The 27,237-nt window shown below is 42.4% G+C and overlaps 1 protein-coding gene across 12 annotated transcripts in view; it reads left to right on the top strand.

Moving 5' to 3' along the window:
• Window positions 1-12,695, top strand: part of PLEKHA6 (pleckstrin homology domain containing A6) — a 150,472-nt gene extending 137,777 nt beyond the window's left edge. For 8 of the 12 annotated variants that reach the window (XM_075264114.1, XM_075264113.1, XM_075264110.1 and 5 more), the window contains 9 exons: window positions 272-401; window positions 483-592; window positions 2,461-2,643; window positions 2,749-2,913; window positions 3,121-3,138; window positions 3,360-3,493; window positions 6,634-6,776; window positions 9,062-9,218; window positions 10,762-12,695. In XM_075264114.1, the coding sequence (XP_075120215.1) occupies window positions 272-401; window positions 483-592; window positions 2,461-2,643; window positions 2,749-2,913; window positions 3,121-3,138; window positions 3,360-3,493; window positions 6,634-6,776; window positions 9,062-9,210 (1,032 nt within the window). In that variant the 3' untranslated portion in view covers window positions 9,211-9,218; window positions 10,762-12,695. The remainder of the gene's footprint in view (window positions 1-271; window positions 402-482; window positions 593-2,460; window positions 2,644-2,748; window positions 2,914-3,120; window positions 3,139-3,359; window positions 3,494-6,633; window positions 6,777-9,061; window positions 9,219-10,761) is intronic. The other 4 variants (XM_075264120.1, XM_075264109.1, XM_075264118.1 and 1 more) reach the window with 2 other exon arrangements.
• The last annotated feature ends 14,542 nt before the right edge of the window (window positions 12,696-27,237 follow it).

The raw sequence follows: 27,237 nt of genomic DNA, 5'->3' as shown, positions 1-27,237 counted from the left end.
TTACATCGTGTGAAGGCTCCCTAGTGGTTGAGCAGTCGAACCAACTGATAAGATCAGCTGATAGATGGAAGTGTTGGGTGTCAAATGCTTACAGATCTGATATTGAATATGCTTCTTATTCACACCATGTATCAGCAACAAACACTGTATTGTAACAAACTGTAACAAACTTCTGCATTAAAATGGTTGAGATGGGGTTTTTGTAGGTCCTCTTTTCAATTGACTTCACTGTCAGATATATTCCTGCTTAATGCTCGATTTCATTTTTCAGTTGAAGCCAAGCTTAGAGTCGTATAAGAGAGAATCGCCTCACCTCTCAACATCTCTCCCCAATGAAGGAGTCAGTTCCATGCAGACAAAACCAGAACTGGAGATTGAGAAGCAGCAGGCCATCAATAAAGGTAATAAAGATATATATAAAATAACTAGTTATTTATGGGTATTTGTTGGGTGTATTCATTTATTAGCTCTAATCTTTTAAGTTGGAATTGTCCCTCCACGAACTAAGTCACCAAATGAAGAAGGACCCGTGACAAAACCCACAGTGGTGAGACGAGGAGGAAGCCATGCACCAAATGGACAGCTCTCACGGGTAAGACCAAATTACTTGACTTGTGTTTCATATTTATGATATCAGTTTCCACTGTGATAAATACAAGAAAAAGGCAAAAAGTAGGGAGCACTCGCCAGAGCGTTGTTTTTAAAAGCGTTGTTCATAAAAACATCCACGAAAATACATGGCAGAGAGTTAATGCAAAACAAAGGTTAGGCAACGACCATTTTGCACTAAAAACGCTTTTTCAAGCCTCACTCATCCTATGTGACAACACGGTTTTCTTCAGTGGGCCTCAGGAAGAGACCCGTTATGTCACAGGAAGTGACATCACATGCCATTTGTTGATTGGCCTCAGCAGTCACGTGACTAGAAATTCAGAAAATACCCATTCAGAAGAAGGACCGGAACATGCTGGGAGGGACACCTTAGCATCGAGGACAGGTGAGTATGATTTTTTTTTTTTTTTCATTGCCCCTGGCTGATTTAAAAGTTAAAAGATTTGTCCATTTTTTGCCTGGACAACCCCTTTATGGTGTAAAGTATGCAGTTTTTTGTTTTGTTCTAGTAAAAGCCAAAGCTTTTCAATTTTAATGTTGACATGTTTTAAATCTTGCTTAGTGATCTGGGCATCAAAAAGTGCTGTGCAATTACAGTGACCCCTATTTTATATAGATTTTTTTTGTTGTATTCTTTTTGCTCAATAAAATTTATTTGCCCAAATTATTTTTTTAGTGGCACCAAGTTCTGAAAGACCTAACTATTTAAATTTTCCATCATTGGAGCTGTGTGAGGGTTTGCTTTTTTGAAGATATCAATTTCTGAGCCTGATACAGAAACTGCTGGATTGCGACACTCTCTGTCACGGAAAGGGTAGCGACATAGTTCAAATCCTTCAATTTTCATTCAGAACACTAAGCCGAATTATGAAATGTGCCAGTTCTGTAGAAGTTTTCTTTGCAGCAGTGACTTTATTTACAACACAATAGAAGATAACATCTCTGTAGATAACACCATTGAGTCATCAGGGCATCCACTACTGACAGTAGATGATGTCATAGTTTATCTCCTCCTCCTTCCTGCACTGAGCATATCTAGAAACATCTGCCATAGACCTCTATGATTTGGCTCCAGACTATTGCTGCTTTTGGCCATCACTATGCTGTAAAGAATATAACTAAATGTTTTACCAGAGCAAGATGGATGCCTGATTATCATGTACAGAAAATAAGTCTACGATCAGAAAAAAAAAAAAAAACAGATTACAAAAGTGATGAATTTATTTCTTGAAACGAGATAGTAAAATATAAGAAATTGGGATACAGCTATAGAAATGCTATAAATGTACTGATGGAGGGAGGGTATTGTTAATGGAGGGAGGGCATTGTTATTGAAAGGGAAAGTGAGATTAGGCTGCACTGTGTCTACTTGGGGGTTGGCGGTTCTGTGATTATGCGGGAAAGGTACAGGTTGCTGGAAGTCTGGGGGAAGAGTAGGGACCACTCAGTTTGTTTAACACATCTACCCATGGCCATTTTTTCTGGAAAGCTTCTTTTAGGACTTGGAGAGGACAACACTTGCCAATTTCTAAGCTATTTTCACATGAGGTGGTAATGGTGTGACAGCGTTGCATCATTGCACCACCACGGTAAAACTCATGAAAATCCCTGCAGTTTTTGCTGCCATCTTGCAGCAGTTGCAGAAATGTATGTGATACATGTACATACATGTAATGCTAAGACCAAGGTCAAACTAGTTGCTTTGAAGATCTACTCCTGCAGACCCAGGCCTGTATTTTCTGGCTTTTATATCTGGCTAAGATTTATCTAGACAATTGTTAATACATTAAAACTTAACTTTATTTAGAGAAATATACCTAATAATTAAAATATTTACTTTGTTAATAGGAACGTCCAAAGAGTGCACTGTTTCCCAGTGAGGTAAAGTCTAAAATGAGTGTGGAGGAGCAGATTGATCGCATGAAGCGTCATCAGAGTGGCTCAATGAAAGAGAAGAGGCGAAGTCTTCAGCTCCCATCTGGTCAGCAAACGGATACCACCACTACAAAACCAGCAAGCACATACAGAGTGGTGAGTTGAGCATTACTTACATAGTTCTGACTACGCAAAGTCCATGATATGCCCCTTTAAGATGCTCAGGTACATTGATCACTATGCATCACTTCATGGCTTCAGGTGCGGAGACATCGTAGCATTCACGAGGTAGATATTTCAGACCTCGAAGCTGCTCTCCGATCCCAAGAGTCCCAAAGAGCATATGAATCTCCTCGGGAAGAAATCGCCCGTCTGCGCAAAATGGAGGTGGATCCTCAGGGCTTTGAAGTGGATATCAGCAGAGAGGTAACTATCTGAAACACAAACATTTTAAGTTCATCTTTCTCTAACTCACCTATATAATTCCTACCCCTCTTTTCTTTTGTCCCTTCTGCCTCAGTCATTATGTTCCCATTACTTACATTCTTCTTCCTGTCCCATAACTTTTCAGTTCTCTTTTTCAGTTAACCTTTTCCTGTTTTACCAATATAACTGTTCCCCTCTGTGTTTCAGATCAACACACCAGACAAGGTGCCACTCCCTGAATTTTATATCAAATTTTCACACTTTGCCATATACAGATGTGTGTAACATAAACAGTCCAATACTTGTGTTTCACATATATTGTTTAACAGTCACTAAGATCACAATACATGTCATTACAAACATCTCTGACACCTTGTACATCGTGTGCAGGCTGCATCATTTGCACTGTATGTATCACACTTTGTATGTCCGTCTCTATGTCTCAGCTCTCCACCCCAGACAAGGTGCTCATTCCAGAGCGTTACGTTGATATGGAGCCTGAGAGCCCTCTGAGCCCAGAGGAGCTGCAGGAGAAACAGAGGAAGGTGGAACGGATAAAAACGCTTATCGCCAAATCAAGGTTGGATATATTTAGTTAAATCTCATACTTCACACATATAAGATCAAGTATAAATTATTACTTGTGTATTTGTGTTGTAAACTACTTATAGAATATAATGTTTGCAGGGAAGACATAGTAGCATTATAAGTACTATGGCCAAGATGTTTGTTTTTTGGTCCACTATACCTTTCACTAATCATGAGATATAGTTACCTTCATGATACAATCCTTTTAAAGGGTTTTGCCAAGACTGATCTCTCCTCAGAACAGGTCATCAATATTTGATCGGTGAGGGTCTGATAGTCAGGACCTCCTACAGATCAGCTGGTTGAGGAGGCCACACCATTCAATTGAGTGCTTTGGCCTTTTCACTTAATACTAAACACATCACTATACATATCATAAGGGCTTTGCTTGGTATTGTAACGCAGCCCCATTCACTTAAGTGGGAATGAGCTGCTGTTGACCAATGAACATGACGTTATCAGAATAAGGAAGAGTCCAGAGGGCTTCAAACTGTTGCTTGGCTGGTGGTCCCATGTGTCAGGCTACCACCAATCGTATATGTTTATGACCTGTCATAATTCCCAGAGAACTGCTGTATTCTACAGGTGGAACTGTGCACTGTACACTCCTAATGGAAACACATTCACAGCAAAATCTAAAACCTTATAAAACTGAGTAAACACTCAGGCGTAAATGTGAATGTAGCCTGACATGTATAATACACTGCAATACAGAAGTATTGAAGGGTATTATACAGGTGACCTAGAGATTGCAGGTTCAAGACTCCTAGTGGGACAAAAGTAAAATGTAAAATAATAAACAAACCAGTACATAAGTGGTATTACTGGTTTAATAAACAACCCGCACTAAACAACTAACATGTTATTTATCCCACACAGTGAGCAATGTTATAAATATAGAACACACAAAAATCTTGTCTCCCCAAAAAATAGAATAAAAAACGATCAAAAAGTTTAGTTCCTCCCCAAAAAGAGTACAGATATAAACTGCAGCTCATTCCACTAAAAATATATCCCTACAGCTTGATCAACTGAAAAATTAAAAAGTTGTGGCTCTTAAAATATGACAATACAAAATATTTATTTTAGAAGTCTTTTTATTGTGCAAAAGTAGTCAAATGTATAAACCACTTTATAAGTTGGATGCAAAATATACTTGGCATGTAATTTGTTTTAAAGGGCTTTAGGAGTTGGTCTTCTCCTGCCAGGGCTGGTTATCTAGAGCAGAGAGTTAAGCCCCAGTAGGAGATGACCCGCCCCTAAAGCACTTTTCAACTAATTTGCATATTATATATTTTATAAAACACTGTATTTCATGAAAATCGAGCCGCAATGCAGAATAAAGAAGTTGTCTTTGGAAATGTAGACGCTATCCTACAAGTGTCATTAGTCTGATTCTCCTGCTGACAGACTCCCTTTAGTGCATTATATGTACTCCAAAATTGTTCCCTTTAAAAATACTTGTTCAAATACTTTTACAAAACAAAAAGTTAGGACTCTCAGAAGACAAAGATGCAAAAGGCCAAGAAAGGCAGTGACATTAAGGTGTTAAAGAAGTAATTCTATATTTATTCATACAAATGAGATTTTAATGTGATGGGTAAGTGATAAAGTTCAGCCAAGTCTCCTTTGTCAGGCAACTATGATATGAGCAGAAATCCCAAAAATCTGAGACTTGTTTCTAGACACATACTACCTGGCATCCACAGTGAGAAGATTCTGACTGATTGGGAAGCAGATTGTTAGGCATAACAATGTATTTGTGGCGACAAAATTGGCAGTAGAATTAGCAGAAGACACTGTCTTGTGTTCATCTATGTTACTATGATTGTAAATTTTGTTTAAAGGGGTTGTCCAGGCAAAAATAGACACCAAATATTTTTTTTAAATCAGCTGGGGACATTGAAAAAAAATCCTACTCTCCTTTCCCCTGTTCTCTGGAAACTTCTAGCACAGTTCGGTCCTCCCAGTCCGTTGTTGTCTTCTGGCAGAAGTCCCCACCTCACATGAGTGTTGAGGCTAATGAGTGCGAAGGTGCAGTTGAAATAACTACATGTGATGTCCCGGGGTCTCTTCCTAAGGCTGCTGATTGGCTTTAGTGGTTACTCGACCGCTGAGGCCCATAAGTGGCTTAAGCAGAAGAGATCCGGTGAGAAGTTTCACTTTGAGAAGATGCCGTAGCCGGAGTATTGGACCGTCCTGGGAGGACACCCGAGCATCGGGTACAAGTATGATTTTTTTTTTTTTTTTTTTTCAGCTCCCCCAGCCTATTATAAAAATAATTAATTTACTTGGACAACTCTTTAAATTATCTGGACTAGGTATTTGGTAATAACTAAGGGTAGAGTCACGTGTACCAGATTTTCTGCAGTAATTTGTGGCACATTTCAGTCCAGATTGTGATGCAGATTTGCTGCTGTGGATCAGTAATATCATTTTTCCCATTTTCGGCTGATCCCATGGTAATACTTGAACAGAGCACTGGTCTAAAGGGATGATACTGAGGCCTTGCCCATGGTGGGCAGGGATCGACTGATTTAGTGACAGTTTACTGGCATAAGTTAGGAACTGGTGTAGACTTCCATTCTATCTGTCATAGATTTCTATTTTGGTGCCGTTACCACAGACAAGCTGTGGCCTCTTCATAAATCTCCCTGCACCATAATTTTGACCCTTTGTATCTATTCACATCATCGCTGGAAACCAGGATACAGAAACTGTTGGGTGAAGAGGCAAGTCTTACCACAGGAGTAACAGTTACAAAAATTAGTTCTGTATATAATTTTTTGTTTTATTTAAACTGCTTTTTATTTCACAATGTCCACATCTGTGAATTTGGCTGCAGATTACTTGTGTAACAATACGATTTAATTGTGGAATTCTTCATCCCCATTGGCAAATGGGGAAAATTTGAGAAAAATCCTTGCTCATTCTGCAGCTATAATTGATGTTCTGCAGAGCTTAAAAATTGGAATCCCAGCCTTTTTGCTATCACTGTATTCACCTGTGAAAATCTGCATAGAAATTACACAGCACTCAGGACTGAGATGGCATAACCTAAAGATTCATCTCTGCTCCTCATCCTGCTCTGCATATTTTCTGACATTTTTGTGTTCTCTGTCCATTGATAAGTTTGCAGAATGTTATCCCACTGAGTGACTCTGAGATGGAGTTGCCTCCAGATCCTGAATCTCAGCTTCAGGAGCAGGAGAAGCGCATTGAGTTATCCTGTGCTCTGGCAGCAGAGGCTTCTCGTCGTGGTCGGCTGCTGTCTGGTAAGTAATGCTGTACATTTTTACAAAAAACAGCTCTTGTCACAGCTATCATCAGATCACATTTATTACAGTCATGCTGTAAAGACATGGCATAGATTGTGACAACTAAAATATTCAAGAGATATATAACAAAGCCCAGAGCTAAACTCCTTGAGGTGGAATAGCTGCTTTTGTCCCCACATGGCGTAAACGCAGAAAGTCCACATGGGAAAACTCTGTGAACTTTCTGTCAAAAGCGCTACAGGAAGAACCACGGTTTTTCCCACAGCGCTTTTCTGTTGCAGGACTCCACGTGGGGCCTCAGTCTTTTTTGGTTTTGGTTTGACTGTAGTTTTTTGAGCCAAAACCAAGAGGAGATTCAAAAGGAATGGGAAATATAAATTAAGCACTTATATGTTTCCTTTCTGCTCAATCCACTCCAAAATCTGCAACACAGAAAGCAGCTTTTCTGCAACGTGGCCCCTAGCCTAAGGCTGAGGCCCTACATTGTGGAAACGCAGCATTTTTTGTTGCAGATTTTGTTGCGTTTTTTTGAGCTAAAGCTAGGAGTAGATCAAGCAAAAGGTAGATGTATAAGAGCTTCCTATATATTTCCCATTCCTTTTGTAGCCATTGCCTCAAAAAAACACAACAATATTTGCAACAAAAAAAGCTGCATTTCTGCAACATGGGGCCTAATAGAGATGAGCGAACAGTAAAATGTTCGGAGTTTGATTCGAGTAGTCGCTCAATACTCGACTGTTCGATCGAACATCGAACCCCATTATAGTCTATGGGGAATAAATACTCGTTTAGGGGGAAACCACTATTCGACTCAGGAGAGTCACCAAGTCCACTATGACACCCCAGGAAATGATGCCAACACCCTGGAATGCAACTGGGACAGCAGGGGAAGCATGTCTGGGGGCATCTAACATGCCCAAGTCACTGTATTATGTCGGCATTCCCCTCCCACCTTCCCTGGTGCTTAATATCTGGTTCATATGAGACTTTTTCCGATTTTTTTTTTTTTTTTCAATCCCTCCGTTGTCGTATTTCCTGTCCCACCTCCCCTGCGCAGTTATTGGTGCAAAAAAAGCACCATGGAAGGTGGGAGGGGAATCAAATTTTTAGTGAGTTTGCCACCTGGTGTTCGACTCAAATCGAACATCTCGAACAGCCTGATATCCGATCGAACATGTACTCGATCGAACGCTGTTCGCTCATCTCTAATGACTAATACAGCGATAATTCACAGACATGAGTAGCATTCATGATGTGTGAAGATTTATTTTACATAGCATCAGACATACTCAGTACTGCATATACATATAAGCCAGCCTCTGTATTCTGCTGAAACTTTGTGATATTACAACTTAATGAGACCTTTTATATGGACAGAGAGGTTCAGATGGTGACACAGTCCACTAGCTCTTATTTCTATATCACTGGCATTGTGCAGTAGCCTGATGTTTCTGAGGATCTTTCTTCTCCAAATTAGCTTTCCTTTTGTTACAGACATGGTCTCATTAACCCTCCGGACCATAGGGAATGAGAGGACCCTCTGGTATCAGCTGCAGTAACTTTAGCTGTAATTTTCTCTATAGAATAGCTCAAGCACTTGAGCGTGCAACTCATAACATTGCTGAAATAGTTTTATTTCATCAATATACTGTTTGCCGTTATCTTACTGCACTTTGGTTAAGTAGCATCAATGTACAAAAGTATTTGATCGCTGTTCCAATGAATCATACTTTAAAAGAAAAAAAGATCAATTTTGTAGGAGTGAGTGAGGCCCAAACGAATGTGAAAAGTTAATACTGTAGAATGATCAACGTTTATAGAATTATTGCTTCCCATAATTAATATTAAGGAACTGATTGTTAATAATTAATATAACAATTAGCATGTGGTTAACATTAGTCGGGGTCCGGTAGGGGTCATGTAATATAATTCTCTAATCAAGTGTCTTGTGGGATCACATTATGCTTCTGCTTAGACAAAGGAAGATCAGTCCTTTTTATTAATATAACCATGTCCTATAACCAGACTAACATGAACAATACAAACCAAAAATTAACAATTATTGCTCAATTGGTCTTGGATGTGTTCATTTTAGTTATTTCCTGGTATTAATACATACCGTATTATCTTCACTGTCTGCAGTTTGGGCATCTTATTCTGGTAGGTGTGGAAAGAGCATAAGATGACACTTCTGTTTCTCCTTTTTCCTAACATAAACACAAATACACACATTAACCCCTTCATGCTTGCTGCATCATCTCATTCTCATTTTCTGTTTCCAGCTATGTGTGCCACCCCGAGCCCCCCTACGTCTCCCACGTCCCCAGCTCCTCAGACCCTCCCCTCCTCTCCTGAGCGCACGGCTCTAGGGAGCGACAGCAACAGCAGTGACAGCGCTGGGGAATACGGGGCGAACATCATGTGTGTCTGAGCCACAGTGTAAGAAGCTACTTCCCCTTCATATATGCCTATGATAGCTATTCAAAAACATGGCTGAAACCGTTTTTGCAAGGGAAATACAATTTATAGTTTTAAAGATCAGGTTGGGATTAGATAAGCTGGGAATGTATGCATGACTTTTTCATAATGTTTTAGGCTGTTTTAATATCTTAGCACTCATGTCAAATCTACTATTTAGAAGACCATTAGATTGATACATGATGGATTCAGTTATCCATTACCAAAAGTGGTTTGGATAGTGATTCTGCTATATACAGTAGCCACATGTGATGGACTTTTTGCTATATTGTATTAATGATATGCGTTTTAAGAGCTAGCATCATTGCAGTAACAACAAGACTGATGTAGGGAAGTACAACCGGTATAAAGCATTAAAGGGGTTGGCCACTTTCAGACCAATATTGAGAGACAAATGTTATGGTTTGTATAATGAAAAGTTGTACAATTTTCCAATATAGTTTCTATATGAATTCCTCACGGTTTTCTAGATCTCTGCTTGCTGTTATTCATTCTGTTACTTCTAGAGGATAAAACTCTGACCATGGTCATGTGATTTACAGTCCATGGTCATGTGATGAGCACACAGGTGCCGCTCGTTATAGTCACAGCACAATAATCAGGCATCTGCCTGGTAACGAGCGGCACCTGTGTCCTCATCACATGACCATGGACCATAAATCACATGACCATGGTCAGACTTTTATCCACTAGAAGTAACAGAATGAATGACAGCAAGCAAGATCTAGAAAACTGTGAGAAATTGATACAGAAAGTATATTGGAAAATTTTATATTTTTTTATTGTACAATCAGTAACATTTGTCTCTTAATATTGGTCTGAAGGTAGCCAAGCCCTTTAAGGAGCTGGACAGACTGCCCATACAGAGGGCCTACAGTAATAATTACATATATACAGCTAAAAACAACCCCAAAGCACTGAGGAAATTATTAGCACGGTTTAAAAAAATGAACAGACTGTCCCACCAGAATACCAGAGAGGCCACAGTGATGGGTGCCAAAGATTCAGGTAAAGGCAACCAAATAGAGGTGACTTTGGAGCCAGTAACTTGCTGCTAGGGCCTATTATTACAGAGGTAAATCGCCAATAAAAAACAAAAAAAGAAAAAAAACAACCTATCTTGTTGATACTATTATTTGTGTTTACAATGATAACAGCAAAGATTGTAATGCAAACCAGACCACATTGAAGAAATTAATGTGATGCATCTGAAGAAAAGAAATTGTTGACTGTGAACATTTCCCTATACGGCGATAGTTTTCCTGTGAAACTCTCTTCTCTCTGTCATACTTTACCTCTTTTATCCTTTACGTCATTATTTATTCTCTCCATAATACTTTACCTCTTTTATCCTCTACCATTTGCTGCCCTTTTCACTCAGCTCTCCTTCTTTACGTCTTCTCTGCACTACTTATTCTGTCTGCATTTTGCCTCTATCTGACTAATTTCGTTACTGAATATATGGTATTTATCTCCAATTCTTCTCTTTATCATTTTTATACAGCTCAGGCAGTCGCAGCTGCAAAGCTGCACCGAGCATAGTGGTAATATGGACATTCCTTATGCTGCTCCCACCTGATGCCAGAACAGAGCACCTCCATTTGTAACACTTAATGGATCCACGCCTGCAGTGAAGAGAAGATCCTGGAACGGGAGACACATCGCAGCATTACCGGAAATGCAATGTCCAGCTTTTACCAATCATGTCGCCATTTGGTATATGGAGAATTTAAGCAGAATTTATATATCCAAGGACGTATCTAAGAATCTGCATGGAAATCACCAAGTCAATTTTCTAGAAGAATTTATCACTGTTGTCATGGTGGTCACTATAGCTCCATAGGATGTCACTTATGAAGGACTAGAGCACCTAAATCATTCAGCAAAAGACTGATCTGTAAAATTCAAGTGACTCTATGGCTTATCTAATGCTCATTTTCAACTCTGAACGCCTGCAGCATCCCTACAAGCTTGAGCTGCATATTCTTTGTAAAGCAATAATCACTCTGAATAGCATTCCCATAGCCCTTCAGCTATATTCTATGTATATATATATATATATATATATATATATATATATCCTGCCAGGGTAATCCATAACCTGCCACTGTCATTTTGCATAGTGTAAAAAACATATCACTCTCTATATATAGCTATATATAGATATATATATTATATATATTTTACTTTATGATAAAGAATATTTATTGTATGTATATACTTATGAGGCGTACTGGTCGTATAGGTTATGAAAGTTACAGACCTGTGGGCCCTATTATTTCAGGAGACAAGTCACCAGGCAAGTGGATTGAAATAGCCAATTCCAATAACATTGCTTCCCAACAAAATACTCCACATCCGTGGATCATTTCTGATTACATTTTTTATTCTGTCTGATTCCAATGGTTACATGTATCTGAATAACTGAAGCTGAAATATTGAATTGTAAAAATGAATAAGTCAGATATGTATAGTTCTTGTGCTAGACATGAAATCTAGGTTTTTGCAAAATATCCTCTTAATGTTTTCATACAACCCTTAAATTTGTACAGCGTAGAACATGTCATCCAAGGGATGGTTGAACGATGTGGACTGGGACAGTCCAAAAGCACAGGACTTTTTTTGTGTGCTCATCTATTATTAGAAGAATACCATTCTGTGTGTTCATACTAAATCCTATTGAACAGGGCCCTTTACAATATGAACCTTGTAATACTAACATATTCTCAATGCTACCAAATAGAAGCATCTGCTCAACCCCTGATTGTATAGTATCCTACGGGTGATAAAAACTGTTCTTTACAAAATAGTGAAGAGGGAACATGAATGTGTGGCATAGTTATGTAAATACAGATGAGTCTTGTATATGCAGGTTTTAGCTTTGTGTTTTTGTCATAAACACCATGTATATATACCCAAGGGTTTGTAGTGGCCTAAAGGGAAAATGTTGTTAAAAGGATTTTTAATTGAAAATATTATATTGAAAATTTCAGCTGTGGCCTTCATGTTATGTGTATGTGCATGAGAAACGTGTGCAAGGCTGCTTATGATATATATGAAAGAAAAACTCCAGTCTTTACATAATTCTGTGTGACGCCAGTGATGGTCAGGATTGAAAATTGTTAAATCAAAAGGTATCAAACTCTTTATTGTTTATTTTAGTAAAGTAGGAGGCAACAGTACATGGCCAAAACCAATGGCCGTACAATGTGAACGTAATCTGCATTTCCACAATTTCACCCATGAAACTCAGTCTGTGTGTGCGCCAGTATAGACGTGTATTTTGCTGGGAGGCAGAAACTCCTAGCAGCATAGATAATTATAATGGTAGGCGTCCTTCTCCCGACATGTGTTCAGCGCACACACATACTGAGCTCCACAAATGCAACTCTTTGGTGTGAGAGTATGATAACATCTGGATGCAGCATTTCTAACGTAGCCAAAAAGCCTTGGTAAAAAGCTACAAGAACACTGCAGAATGTTATGCGAGAATTCAGTCAATAAGTCAATCCACAATTGTACAATTAGATATAATATAAAATTACTATGTGATAGCCACTGGTTTTGTTTTGACTGGAGTTTTCTTTCAAGTAAAATAGCCTTGCATTAGGAATGTGAATGATGACAATAGAAAAAGCCTCCGATGAGTGAAAAACCTACCCTTAAACTGAAACTGGCCAATGTCTTAAAAAATCCTACACAAAGGAAAAAAATTACTTGTAGAAAGTACTAATGCAGAAAAAGCCACTTTGTGGGATGGAAACCAGGAGAACGCAGCCTAAATGTTAAGAACTAGGGGCATCACTTGGCATTCAGTGAATATTAGGAATTTAGCAGATTATAAAGGGCTGCAAACTATTTCGCAAAATAACTGCCTCCTACCTAAACTAAGCCTAGATTCACACTACCAAGTTTTGCCCACTAAATTCATTTTGTGTATTCACCAGATTTACCAGCCTGACCATCTCTCCAGGAGAGCGACTCCTAGCAGTATTGTTATCTATGCTGCAAGGAGTTCCTACCTCCCAGCGATATACTGTCCCATAGTGAACATGGTACAGGACAGTATGTCGCTAGAAGGCAGGGGCTCCTAGCAGTATAAATAACTGTTAGGGTCCATTCACACGGAGGAAAATGGTGAGGAATTTGGTGTGGAATTTCAGCACTGAAAAAAAAGCCTCCCATTGACTTCTATGGGTTACCTTTACTGCTAGCAGAAAAAGGAACCCATTGAAGTCAATGGGAAGCTTTTTTTCAGTGCTGAAATTCCACACTAAATTCCTCACCATTTTCCTCCGTGTGAATGGACCCTTATGTTAGGAGTCCATTGCCTGCACGATGCTTAGGCTTGTAAATCTGGCCAACACATGGGCCAAGTTTCACTGGTGGAATTCAGTTATATGAATCTAGGCTAAGCAAACATCCCTTTTTGTAAAGTACCTGTGCCTCGTGGTCATACATAATAGTATGTCATGCAATAATGGATGCAAGTAGATAGTTATGTACACAACAAAAAGGGAAACTGTATGTTGTAATAGTTGAAGGGAGGGGTTACTGTAGAATGAAGACAACAAAGCCATGTATACATGTCAATATGCTATGTAATACCTTGAACCGTTGACCCTGTAGTGTGGAGAGTAATGTATACTTGATAACGATATTGATAACAACAGGAGCAGATTTGTTGACTCAGTATTCATGGATTTTATTTTTGCACTCTATTTTCCATGTCATAATCTGCTTTATTTTACGTTTGTCTATGTTACTGACTTTACTAGTACTAGAAATTAAAACAAAAAAAATCTGCATTGTAAAATGTGTATGGTATTTGTTGGTACAAAACTGGTAGCACAGTTCTGCACCTTTATAGAGCATTTGCCTCTGAAACAGTAATAAAAATGAAAATACCAGCAAAGTCCCTGTGTTTGTGCCTTTTATGGAGTCCTTTAATAAATATGCCCAAAACCTACAGACATGAGGTATATAAGCAATAGAACACTTTCCATTACCAGACTATATACGTCCAGGAAGTGGTTACCTTGTTCTGACAGGACGTGCTGGTACGTCCAATCAGATCACAGCAGCTGCACAAGATCGTGCAGCTGCTTTTACTGGTAGCCGGCTGCAATTTCAGCCGGAGCTCCCAGAGAGAAGATAGGGAAGGTTTATTACCTCCCCTGTCTTCTTGATCGCTGTGTACACATCGCTCAATGAGCGCTGTATACAAAGCTATGCGCGCCGCCATGATGTGGCCGCCCTCTGACCCGGCAGTCACGTGATCTGCCGGTGTCAGTGTCTTAGAACAGCTGCTGGGTCCTACAGGACCCAGATCAGCTCTGTATACTGTGCATACAGAGTGCAGGAGGTTGTATTCCTCCTGCAACTGAGGCTAAGTGTACCAGCCCCAGTTATACGAGGAATCAGCCTCCAATACAATAAAAAAAAGTGATCAGATGTCCCTAAAAGGTTTCTTATGACTTATGAGGACACCATCTGAAAAAAAATATGAAAAAATTAATAAAGTTTAATTTTTTTTAAATAAAATAATTTAAAAAATAAGTAAAATAATACCTAATAAATTACCTTCATTAAAGATTATAGCCCCATCACCGACAACATCATACAAAATAAACATTACCATAACGGAGAGGAAAAACTATTTCATAAAGTTTTTCAGTGACACTTTGTGTTATTAAATTAAAAAAGAAAAGTGAAAACCAGACACAATTTCCCTCCTATTATGTTTATATTTTCCCAGATATAAAAAAATTAAAACATATTCAAAAATAAAAACAACATAAAAATAAAGCCCTGTGTCCCCGCAAAAAATTAGTTGAAAGAGACGTATCATAAAAATGTTACAGCCCTCTAAACTGCATATCCTATTAATATTATAAAAGTGAAAGTTTGTGAGTTTGGATGTTTGTGGGTTTGTGTGTTTGGATGTTTGTTCCTCAATCACACAAAACCCGCTTCACCGATTTGGCTGAAATTTTCCACAAACATAGTTACTACACAGGATTGCGCAATAGGCTACTTTTCGTCACAATAGCGCACATACGTTTTTTCCAGGACCCCCAAAAAAACCCAAACTCACATCACTATCTCTGCAATCTCAAACACTTTGGATCATAGCAAGCCACAAAATTCATATTACCCTCTACAGCAGAGGTCGGCAACCCCTGGCACACGTGCCAAGAGTGGAACTCCTGACATATTTCACTGGCACGCCAGCAGCACAGGACCTGCAAGAGTTACATGAAGTAGGAGAGTCCCTTCAGTGCTCTGCTAGAGCTGAGGCATAAGGACACTCCCCTTCTCTCACTGCCCTCCAATGAGAGGGGTGCAGGAAACCCAGGGGGTGGAGCTTAATCGCTCAGGTCTCTGCCTGCTATAGTGATAGCTCCTGCCGTCTGCATCCTGCAAAGGCTACCCGAGGAGGAGAGGAAGCTGCTAGCAAAGTGAAAGTAAAAAGCACACAGGTACATAGGATTACTATTCTCATTAATGTCAGGCATTTTGGGTTATTAGTTTAGTGTTAGTAACTCCATGTGCCTCACATTAATAGGAATAAACCCCATCATGTCCCTCATATTAACCCCTGTGTGTTTCATATAAAGGTTACTAATATGTGAGACATATGGAGGTACTAATAAAAGACCTCAATAATGAAGATACTTAATTATTACCTCCAAGTCTCTCACATATCAGTAACTCTTACACAAGGGTTAATGTGAGGGACATGATGGGGTTAATTGCTATTAATAAGAGGCACATGGAGTTACTAAACTGTCATGCACAGGGCCAGACTTTTATCTACAATTGTGGATAAAACTATGGTCCTGTACATTTCAATGGGCCCATAAACGCTAAAGGTGACAGTGTGTTAATCTCACGCATTCCAATTATACCAAATAATTTCCCATTTCAATTCAAACGACTACAATTTCCCCTTAAGTTGGTTTTTACAATGACCATTAATAAATCCCAAGGACAAACGCTGAAAGTAGCAGGAATACATTTGGCCACACCATGCTTCTCACATGGACAACTTTATGTTGCTTGCTCAAGAGTATCCTGTGCCCAAAACTTACATGTACTGGCGGAAAATAACAAAGCATACAATGTCGTATATCGAAGTATATTAAATTGAAATACCTCTGTCCCAAAGACACTATGTACAGTTTCTCACAACACCGTATAGCAGCTGAAATACAAATTAACTTCAACACAAAAGTCTCACGTATTCTCAGAATTATAGCAAAAACAAGATACACAGTTATATTTTATATCCCATACCTTTTACACACTACTAAAACGTTACCCGCGCCTGTATTTACCCACTTCTACAATCACCGCAGACGAAGTCGCGGGTACCAGCTAGTACAAAAGAAACCTAAAATGTGTCTGGTCCTGGACCACAAATTGGCCCGGTACTGAAGTGGTTAAAACATATACTGTACATAACACAGACTTCAATAGACATGTATATTCCTGTGACCTGCGATCTATTGTTTGACCAATACTGCAGATATTTTAAGAGTGAAAGTCAATTTAGCAGAAACATTAGGAGTAGGGAAATAGCCTAAGAGCAGAAAGAAGCATTTTTCTCTGATAAGATACCAGTGCATCACAATAAATTAGAATATAATCAAAAAGTTATGGACTGTTGCTCAGTAGTCAAAGGTTTTTACAGATGAAAGTAAATTTAGCATTTCATTTGTAAATCGCAGTCCCAGAGTCTGGAGGAAGAGTGGAGAGGCCGCTGTACACAATCCAAGCTGCTTGAGGTCTAGTGTGAAGTTTCCACAATCACTGATGGTTTGGGGAGCCATGTCATCTGCTGGTGTAGGTCCAATGTGTTTTATCAAGACCAAAGTCAGCGCAGTCGTCTACCAGGAAATTCTAGAGCACTTCATGCTTCCCTCTGCACACAAGCTTTTTGGAGATGGAATTTTCATTTTCTAACAGGACTTGGCACCTGTCCACACTGCCTAAAATACCGAGACCTGGTTTAATAATCACTGTGCTTGATAGGCCAGCAAACTCGCCTGACCTTAACCCCATGGAGAACCTATGGGGTATTGTCAAGAGACACCAGACCCAACAATGCAGACGAGCTGAAGGCTACTATTATACAACCTGGGCTTCCATAACCCCTCTGCAGTGCCACAGGCTGATCCCTCCATGCCACATTGCCGCATTGATGCCGTCATTCATGTAAAAGGAACTCCCACCAAGTATTGAGGGCATTTACTGGACAGACTTCTCATTTGGCCAACATTTCTGTGTTAAATAATCTTTTTACAGTTGGTCTTATATAATATTCTAATTTTCTGAGATAATGACTTTTGGGTTTTCCTTGGCTGTATGGAAGCCATAATCCTCAACATTAATAGAAATAAACACTTAGAAAAGTTCACTCTGTTTGTAATGACTCAATATAATGTATGGGGTTCACTTTTTCAATTGAATTACTAAAAAACAGAAAACTTTGATATTCTAATTTATTGAGATGCACTAGTATGTCAACTTGAGGATTAATATACCCCTGCCTAGGTTAACTGCAAACTGTCCTTGCAGTTGTATCTTATATTCCCCGTATTCATTGTATCTATTTACCCAATGTTCACTCCCATCATCAGACTTTAACAAAAGAAAGAAAGAAAATAAAAATAAGAGGGGGGACTGTTTACACTGTCAAAGATTCAACTAACCTTTATGTGTAAGTGTTAATTGGCTAAGTGAGGAGGACTGTGAGCAGGCAGAGGTCTACTGGGCAAACATGGGTCTGGCAGTAGATATAGGATATACAGCTTACACTAGGTTCACACCTGCGTTCTGGTCTCCGTTCTGTGCTTTCCGTCTTCTACATGCAAGAAGACTGAAACCACAGACCAGGTCCGGCCGTGAGCGGCGGTGAGTGTTTTATGCTCTCCGCCACAAAACCATTTTTTTTAAACTGGACACAGAGTACTGCATGTCTGACTCTGTGTCTGGATTAAAAAACCCGGTTTCGCGGCGGAGAGCCTAAAACGACCACAGGCGCTCACGGCCGGACAGCTTTCTCACCCATTCAAATGAATGGGTGAGAAAGAGTCCTGCAGGTTTCCGTATCCTGCCTCTGTTTTATGCAGGAAACGGAAATCTGCATAACGGACACCTGGGCGCAGATGTGAACGAGCCCTTATCCTGATAATACGTCAATGGCAGGAAAAAGAATTTCCCCATTTTGGCTTTATAGCAAGGGTCTAGGACAGGGGTAATTAATTTTCCCATGGGGCCGCATAAGAAATTGAAACTATGCTAGAGGGCCACGCCATGGCAAATTTAGCTCCACCCACTGCTACGTTGACTCCGCCCATTCCCAATCATCTTTCCATGTGCCCCCACAAAGTATAATCCTCCTACAGTCACCCATACATTATATGCCCCCACATTGTAATGTTCCCTTCCAACTGCCCCACAGTATTAAGTCCCTCTCCTGGTACCCCAGTTTAAACTGGTGGAAACTAGAGGGGACATGAAGCTGGGACAGCTGGTGGGCGACATTAAACAGTGGGGGTAGTTGGAGAGGGGCAATAAATTGACAGCTGGAGCGGGACATGAAACTGGGGGCAACTAGAGGGGGACATTAAAATCAGGAAGCAGACATTAAAACCGTAGGGGTAGCTGGAGGGTGACATTAAACTGGGGGCAACTAGAGGCAGACGGGTCCCCCTCCACCTACCTCAATGGTTTAATGCCCCCTCCAGTTGCCCCCATTTTAATGTCCCCCCAGTTTAAGTGCCCTCTTCATCTACCCCCAGTTTCATGTCCCCCCCTCCATGTCTCCCTCAGTTTCATATCTCCCTTCATTTGCCCCATTTCATGTCCTCCCTCCATCACTCCCCCAGTTTCATGTCCCCCCTCCATCTGCCATCTCTGCCCTAGTATAACATTCCCCTTCCATCTCTGCCCCTAGGTTACTGAGACACACACACAGATAGACACAGACAGACAGACAGACAGACACATATAGACACATATAGACAGACACATATAGACAGACAGACACATATAGACACATATAAACAGACACATATAGACAGACACATATAGACAGACAGACACATATAGACACACATACATACAGACAGACACATACACTCCCCCCTGCAGCTTACATTCCCCAGTACCTTATGACACACACCACATGTCTCCATCTTCCTGCACTGTCCTGCCGGCGCTAAGACACGCCCCCTAGACACGCCTCCCTAGTCAAGCTGTGCGGGCCGGACTGAATCAGTCAGAGGGCCAGATATGGCCCGGGGGCCGGGCTTTGCCCAGGTCTGGTCTAGGAGCATGGCAATTCAGTAGTCATCCATTTGCATCCTGCCAACAATATGCTTGTCATGCTTGCAAGTATGTGCCTATCCCCAGGGACCTGCTATGGTTGATCTTGGCCAGTATGGTCATTGTCAAGATTATCATCAGTTCCACACAAATAAAATGCCTCCCTCTACATCAGGGAACGAAAACCCCTGGCACGTGTGCCACTCTTGGCACGCTTGGCATATCTTGCTGGCACTGCAACCAGCACAGGACCTGCAAATATTGAAAGAAAAAGGAGCGTCTTTTAGTGCCCTCAGGACGCTCCCCCTTCTCTGGCTGCCCTCTCTGCCAACCAATGAGAGGAGTAAGGAGCGGGCAGGAGGCGGAGCTTATCATTATACAGACCAAGGACCCTGCTGAGCTCCTTCTGTTTGCATCCTGCATGGAAGAGAAGGAGCAGAGGAGAGCTCCGAGCAAGTGAAAGCAAAAAATAACCAGTACATGCTTGGATTACAATTCCTAGTAATGTCAGGCATTTGGGGTTATTAATTTAGTTTTAGTAACTCCATGTGCCTCATAATAATAGCAATTAACCCCATCATGTCCCTCACATTAACACATGTGAGCTTCACAAAAGGGTTACTGATATGTGAGATATAAGGTGGTAATAATAAAAGACCTCAATAATGAAGATATTTAATTATTACCTCCATGTCTCTTACATATCAATAACAGGGGTTAATGTGAGGGACATGATGGGGTTAACTGCTATTAATATGAGGCACATGGAGTTATTAAATTGTAATGCACATGACCATACTTTCTATCCACAATTGTGGATAAAATATGGACTATTATATTTCAATGGGACCATACACATAGATTCCATTGTTTTTGCAGCATTGTAAGTGCCTTTTTTTCTTTTTGTAATTGTGTCGGGTTGTTTGATGAATATTTTTGTAAATATTTTGTAATTAACTTACTAACTTCTTTTTAATAGAAAACAGGATTTAAATTTGCCATTAGCAATGCTCTAAACATTGGCATGGAGAGTCTGTCCCATACAACTGTACTCATTAAAGTATGAAGACCATTTATCAAAGGAGGGATGTTACTTCAGTCTACGGATTTATACAATCCAGAAAAGTAGGGCTTTTTTTTTTTATTGATATCTCCAGATTGAACTGCTGCAAATAGTTATGAGGAAAAGGGTAACAATGTTTGGAACTTTTAACTTTCAGGCTTCATATCTCACCAGCCACTCTAGAGAGACAGCTTCATCCAGCTCATCGATATCAGTCTCTCGGCCCAGAATATTGCCAAACTGCATCATGTGAGTGCCATGACAGTTGGAAGAATACACGAGTCTGTCCATCTATTCAAAAGGCAAGAAGTTGACATCTGGGCAAAACATCTGAGTCAACAAGTCGACTCATTACAAGATCTGTCAGTTCTGGATATGACAAACATGGAAGTGGAGTTGGCTCATAATAGTGAGATCACAGATGCAAGCACTGTGTGATGCACGTTACACAAGTCTGAAATGGTTGTCTGAAAAATAGTGAAGAAGCCTTGACTTTGAGCTTGAAAAAGTGCTAAAACAGCACGAAATGGCTGTCGCTCCCTCTTCTCAGGCGTGCCTCTTCCCGTGTATACTTTTAATGGATTTTTGAAAATAAAGTTGTAAGGTTTTACTATATCCTCCTGTTGGTGAGTGCCCAGTTTTTTTCTTCTTCTTTATATTCAATATGGACTATGTTTTTTACACCACCAAAGGATTACTCAATAGTATATTTCCCCTATCCTAACTTGCTACTTCAAATCTGCATTAAGTAGTGCCACCTCACTCTTTTTGTATACTAAGCCTTGACTTCAATATTGTCATAAGAAGTGTTGGCTCGAGTTTGCAAAAAAATATGAAAAGTAGAAGATTGGAAACAGGCTATTTGCAGCAATGAGACGAAAGTCAATAGACTGGGGCTAACAGACTGAGAAATTGACGGAACTGTCAAGTTTGGCGGAAGAAGCCTGATGATATAGGGTGATTTCACAACCAAAAGCGTTGAATACTTGACTGAATTGATGGCGGTCTCATTGCTGAGCTACAGTCCTATGAAAAGGTTTGGGCACCCCTATTAATCTTAATCATTTTTTGTTCTAAATATTTTGGTGTTTGCAACAGCCATTTCAGTTTGATATATCTAATAACTAGAGATGAGCGAACACTAAAATGTTCGAGGTTCGAAATTCGATTCGAACAGCCGCTCAATGTTCGTGTGTTCGAACGGGTTTCGAACCCCATTATAGTCTATGGGGAACAGATACTCGTTAAGGGGGAAACCCAAATCCGTGTCTGGAGGGTCACCAAGTCCACTATGACACCCCAGGAAATGATGCCAACACCTCTGGAATGACACTGGGACAGCAGGGGAAGCATGTCTGGGGGCATCTAACACACCAAAGACCCTCTATTACCCCAACATCACAGCCTAACAACTACACACTTTACACACTCAATACCACCTCTCTGACAGTAGGAAAACACCTTGAAACATGTGTATTTGGCACTTGCAGTGAGGAGAGCTTGTCACCAGCAGTGAATTTGGCCCTTGTAGTAAGTTGAGGTTGGCACCAACATTTGTTTTGAAAATCTGGGTGGATTGAGCCTCTAACCAGCAGAGTTTGGGCAAATTCATGGTGGAGGGAGCCTCTAAACACCCCAGTTTGGGCAAATTCATGGTGGAGGGAGCCTCTAAAAACCCCAGTTTGGACCAATTCATGGTGGAGGGAGCCTCTAACCAGCCCAGTTTGGGCAAATTCATGGTGGAGGGAGCCTCTAAAAAACCCAGTTTGGACCAATTCATGGTGGAGGGAGCCTCTAACCAGCCCAGTTTGGGCAAATTCATGGTGGAGGGAGCCTCTAACCAGCCCAGTTTGGACCAATTAATGGTGGAGGGAGCCTCTAACCAGCCCAGTTTGGACCAATTAATGGTGGAGGGAGCCTCTAACCAGCCCAGTTTGGACCAATTAATGGTGGAGGGAGCCTCTAACCACCCCAGTTTGGACCAATTCATGGTGGAGGGAGCCTCTAAACAGCCAAGTTTGGACCAATTCATGGTGGAGGGAGCCTCTAAAAACCCCAGTTTGGACCAATTCATGGTGGAGGGAGCCTCTAACCAGCCCAGTTTGGGCAAATTCATGGTGGAGGGAGCCTCTAAACAGGCCAGTTTGGGCAAATTCATGGTGGAGGGAGCCTCTAACCAGCCCAGTTTGGACCAATTAATGGTGGAGGGAGCCTCTAACCAGCCCAGTTTGGACCAATTCATGGTGGAGGGAGCCTCTAAACAGCCAAGTTTGGACCAATTCATGGTGGAGGGAGCCTCTAAAAACCCCAGTTTGGACCAATTCATGGTGGAGGGAGCCTCTAACCAGCCCAGTTTGGGCAAATTCATGGTGGAGGGAGCCTCTAAACAGGCCAGTTTGGGCAAATTCATGGTGGAGGGAGCCTCTAACCAGCCCAGTTTGGACCAATTAATGGTGGAGGGAGCCTCTAAACAGCCAAGTTTTGGGAAATTCATGGTGGAGGGAGCCTCTAACCAGCCCAGTTTGGACCAATTCATGGTGGAGGGAGCCTCTAAACAGCCCAGTTTGGGCAAATTCATGGTGGAGGGAGCCTCTAAACAGGCCAGTTTGGGCAAATTCATGGTGGAGGGAGCCTCTAACCAGCCCAGTTTGGACCAATTAATGGTGGAGGGAGCCTCTAAACAGCCAAGTTTTGGGAAATTCATGGTGGAGGGAGCCTCTAACCAGCCCAGTTTGGACCAATTCATGGTGGAGGGAGCCTCTAAACAGCCCAGTTTGGGCAAATTCATGGTGGAGGGAGCCTCTAAAAAACCCAGTTTGGACCAATTAATGGTGGAGGGAGCCTCTAAACAGCCAAGTTTGGACCAATTCATGGTGGAGGGAGCCTCTAAAAACCCCAGTTTGGACCAATTCATGGTGGAGGGAGCCTCTAACCAGCCCAGTTTGGGCAAATTCATGGTGGAGGGAGCCTCTAAACAGCCCAGTTTGGGCAAATTCATGGTGGAGGGAGCCTCTAACCAGCCCAGTTTGGACCAATTAATGGTGGAGGGAGCCTCTAACCAGCCCAGTTTGGACCAATTAATGGTGGAGGGAGCCTCTAAACAGGCCAGTTTGGACCAATTAATGGTGGAGGGAGCCTCTAAACAGCCAAGTTTTGGGAAATTCATGGTGGAGGGAGCCTCTAACCAGCCCAGTTTGGACCAATTCATGGTGGAGGGAGCCTCTAAACAGCCCAGTTTGGGCAAATTCATGGTGGAGGGAGCCTCTAAAAAACCCAGTTTGGACCAATTCATGGTGGAGGGAGCCTCTAACCAGCCCAGTTTGGACCAATTAATGGTGGAGGGAGCCTCTAAACAGCCAAGTTTTGGGAAATTCATGGTGGAGGGAGCCTCTAACCAGCCCAGTTTGGACCAATTCATGGTGGAGGGAGCCTCTAAACAGCCCAGTTTGGGCAAATTCATGGTGGAGGGAGCCTCTAAAAAACCCAGTTTGGACCAATTCATGGTGGAGGGAGCCTCTAACCAGCCCAGTTTGGACCAATTAATGGTGGAGGGAGCCTCTAAACAGCCAAGTTTTGGGAAATTCATGGTGGAGGGAGCCTCTAACCAGCCCAGTTTGGACCAATTCATGGTGGAGGGAGCCTCTAAACAGCCCAGTTTGGGCAAATTCATGGTGGAGGGAGCCTCTAAAAAACCCAGTTTGGACCAATTCATGGTGGAGGGAGCCTCTAACCAGCCCAGTTTGGACCAATTAATGGTGGAGGGAGCCTCTAAACAGCCAAGTTTGGACCAATTCATGGTGGAGGGAGCCTCTAAAAACCCCAGTTTGGACCAATTCATGGTGGAGGGAGCCTCTAACCAGCCCAGTTTGGGCAAATTCATGGTGGAGGGAGCCTCTAAACAGCCCAGTTTGGGCAAATTCATGGTGGAGGGAGCCTCTAACCAGCCCAGTTTGGACCAATTAATGGTGGAGGGAGCCTCTAACCAGCCCAGTTTGGACCAATTAATGGTGGAGGGAGCCTCTAACCAGCCCAGTTTGGACCAATTAATGGTGGAGGGAGCCTCTAAACAGCCAAGTTTTGGGAAATTCATGGTGGAGGGAGCCTCTAACCAGACCAGTTTGGACCAATTCATGGTGGAGGGAGCCTCTAAACAGCCCAGTTTGGGCAAATTCATGGTGGAGGGAGCCTCTAAAAAACCCAGTTTGGACCAATTCATGGTGGAGGGAGCCTCTAACCAGCCCAGTTTGGACCAATTAATGGTGGAGGGAGCCTCTAAACAGCCAAGTTTTGGGAAATTCATGGTGGAGGGAGCCTCTAACCAGCCCAGTTTGGACCAATTAATGGTGGAGGGAGCCTCTAAACAGCCAAGTTTTGGGAAATTCATGGTGGAGGGAGCCTCTAACCAGCCCAGTTTGGACCAATTAATGGTGGAGGGAGCCGCTAAACAGCCCAGTTTGGGCAAATTCATGGTGGAGGGAGCCTCTAAACAGCCCAGTTTGGACCAATTCATGGTGGAGGGAGCCTCTAAAAAACCCAGTTTGGACCAATTCATGGTGGAGGGAGCCTCTAAACAGCCCAGTTTGGGCAAATTCATGGTGGAGGGAGCCTCTAACCAGCAGAGTTGTGGGAAAGCAGGGTGGAGGGAGCCTCTAACCAGCAGAGTTGGTGGAAATCAGGGTGGAGGGAGCCTCTAACCAGCAGAGTTGGGGGAAATCATGTTGGAGGGAGCCTAGTATTAGCAGAATTGTGCAACGCTTATGGTGGATGAGTATGAGGATGCGGAGGAATTGGAGAGGTTGAGTACAGACATGGAGTTTCATGTTGGGGTGCTTTACACAGGTGGGCACAAAAATGAAGGCTCTATCCAGTGGTGGTTCATTTTTATCAAAGTGAGCCGGTCGGCACTCTCAGCTGACAGACGGGTGCGCTTGTCAGTGATGATGCCACCGGCTGCACTGAACACCCTCTCAGATAGGACGCTGGCGGCAGGACAGGACAGCACCTCCAAGGCATATAGGGCAAGTTCAAGCCACAGGTCCAACTTCGACACCCAATACGTGTAGGGCGCAGAGGGGTCGGAGAGGACAGGGCTGTGGTCGGAAAGGTATTCCCGCAACATGCGCCTATACTTCTCACGCCTGGTGACACTAGGACCCTCCGTGGCGGCACTTTGGCGAGGGGGTGCCATCAAGGTGTCCCAGACCTTAGACAGTGTGCCCCTCGTTTGTGTGGACCGGTGAGAACTTGGTTGCCTACTGGAGGAACTGCCCTCCCTGCCGCCAACGTCACATGCTGGAAACATCTCCATCATATTCTGCACCAATTGCCTGTGGCAAGCATTGATGCGATTGGCCCTCCCCTCTACCGGAATAAAAGACGAGATGTTGTTTTTATACCGGGGGTCAAGGATAGCAAAGATCCAGTACTGGTTGTCCTCCATGATTTTGACAATACGCTTGTCGGTTGTAAAGCACCCCAACATGAACTCAGCCATGTCTGCCACAGTGTTAGTTGGCATGACTCCTCTGGCCCCACCGGAAAGTTCAATCTCCATTTCCTCCTCATCCTCCATGTCTACGCATCCGCGCTGCAACAATGGGACGATTCGAAGTTGCCCGGAAGCCTCCTGTATCACCATCACATCATCGGACAACTCTTCTTCCTCCTCCTCCTCCTCCTCCTCCTCCTCCATTAAACGCAGTGAAGCGGACAGATGTGTGGACCTACTCTCCAGCTGTGACGGATCGGATGCTATCCCTAACTCCTCTGTGTGATCTGAGTTATCCCTGATGTCAATCAGGGATTCTCTCAGAACACACAAGAGCGGGATTGTAAGGCTCACCATCGCATCCTCAGAGCTCACCCTCCTTGTGGACTCCTCAAAGACCCGTAGGATGTCACAAAGGTCTCTCATCCATGGCCACTCATGGATGTGAAACTGAGGCAGCTGACTTTGTGGCACCCTAGGGTTTTGTAGCTGGTATTCCATCAAAGGTCTCTGCTGCTCAACCACTCTATTCAACATCTGAAACGTTGAGTTCCAGCGTGTGGGGACGTCGCACAAAAGCCGGTGTTGTGGCACATGCAGGCGTTGCTGGAGAGATTTTAAGCTAGCAGCGGCTACTGTCGACTTGCGAAAGTGGGCGCACATGCGCCGCACTTTCACCAGTAGCTCTGGAACATTGGGGTAGCTCTTTAGGAAACGTTGCACCACTAGGTTGAAGACGTGGGCCAGGCATGGAACATGTTGGAGTCCGGCAAGCTCCAGAGCTGCTACCAGGTTCCGGCCGTTATCACAAACGACCATGCCTGGGCCCAGGTGCAGCGGCTCAAACCATATTGCCGTCTCATCGAGGAGGGCATCCCTCACCTCGGAGGCAGTGTGCTGTCTGTCCCCCAAGCTGATCAGCTTCAGCACAGCCTGCTGACGTCTACCAACACCAGTGCTGCAACGTTTCCAACTCGTAGCTGGGGTCAATCTAACAGCGGAGGAGGAGGCGGTGGCGGAGGAGGAGGCGGTGGCGGAGGAGGAGGCGGTAGAGGAGGAGGAGGAGGGGGGTGTTCTTCTCGTGTCCCTGCCAG

The sequence above is a fragment of the Leptodactylus fuscus genome, chromosome 2 (assembly GCF_031893055.1).
Source record: "Leptodactylus fuscus isolate aLepFus1 chromosome 2, aLepFus1.hap2, whole genome shotgun sequence".
Taxonomy (NCBI): domain Eukaryota; kingdom Metazoa; phylum Chordata; class Amphibia; order Anura; family Leptodactylidae; genus Leptodactylus; species Leptodactylus fuscus.
This window is presented reverse-complemented; position numbering and strand designations above follow the sequence as displayed.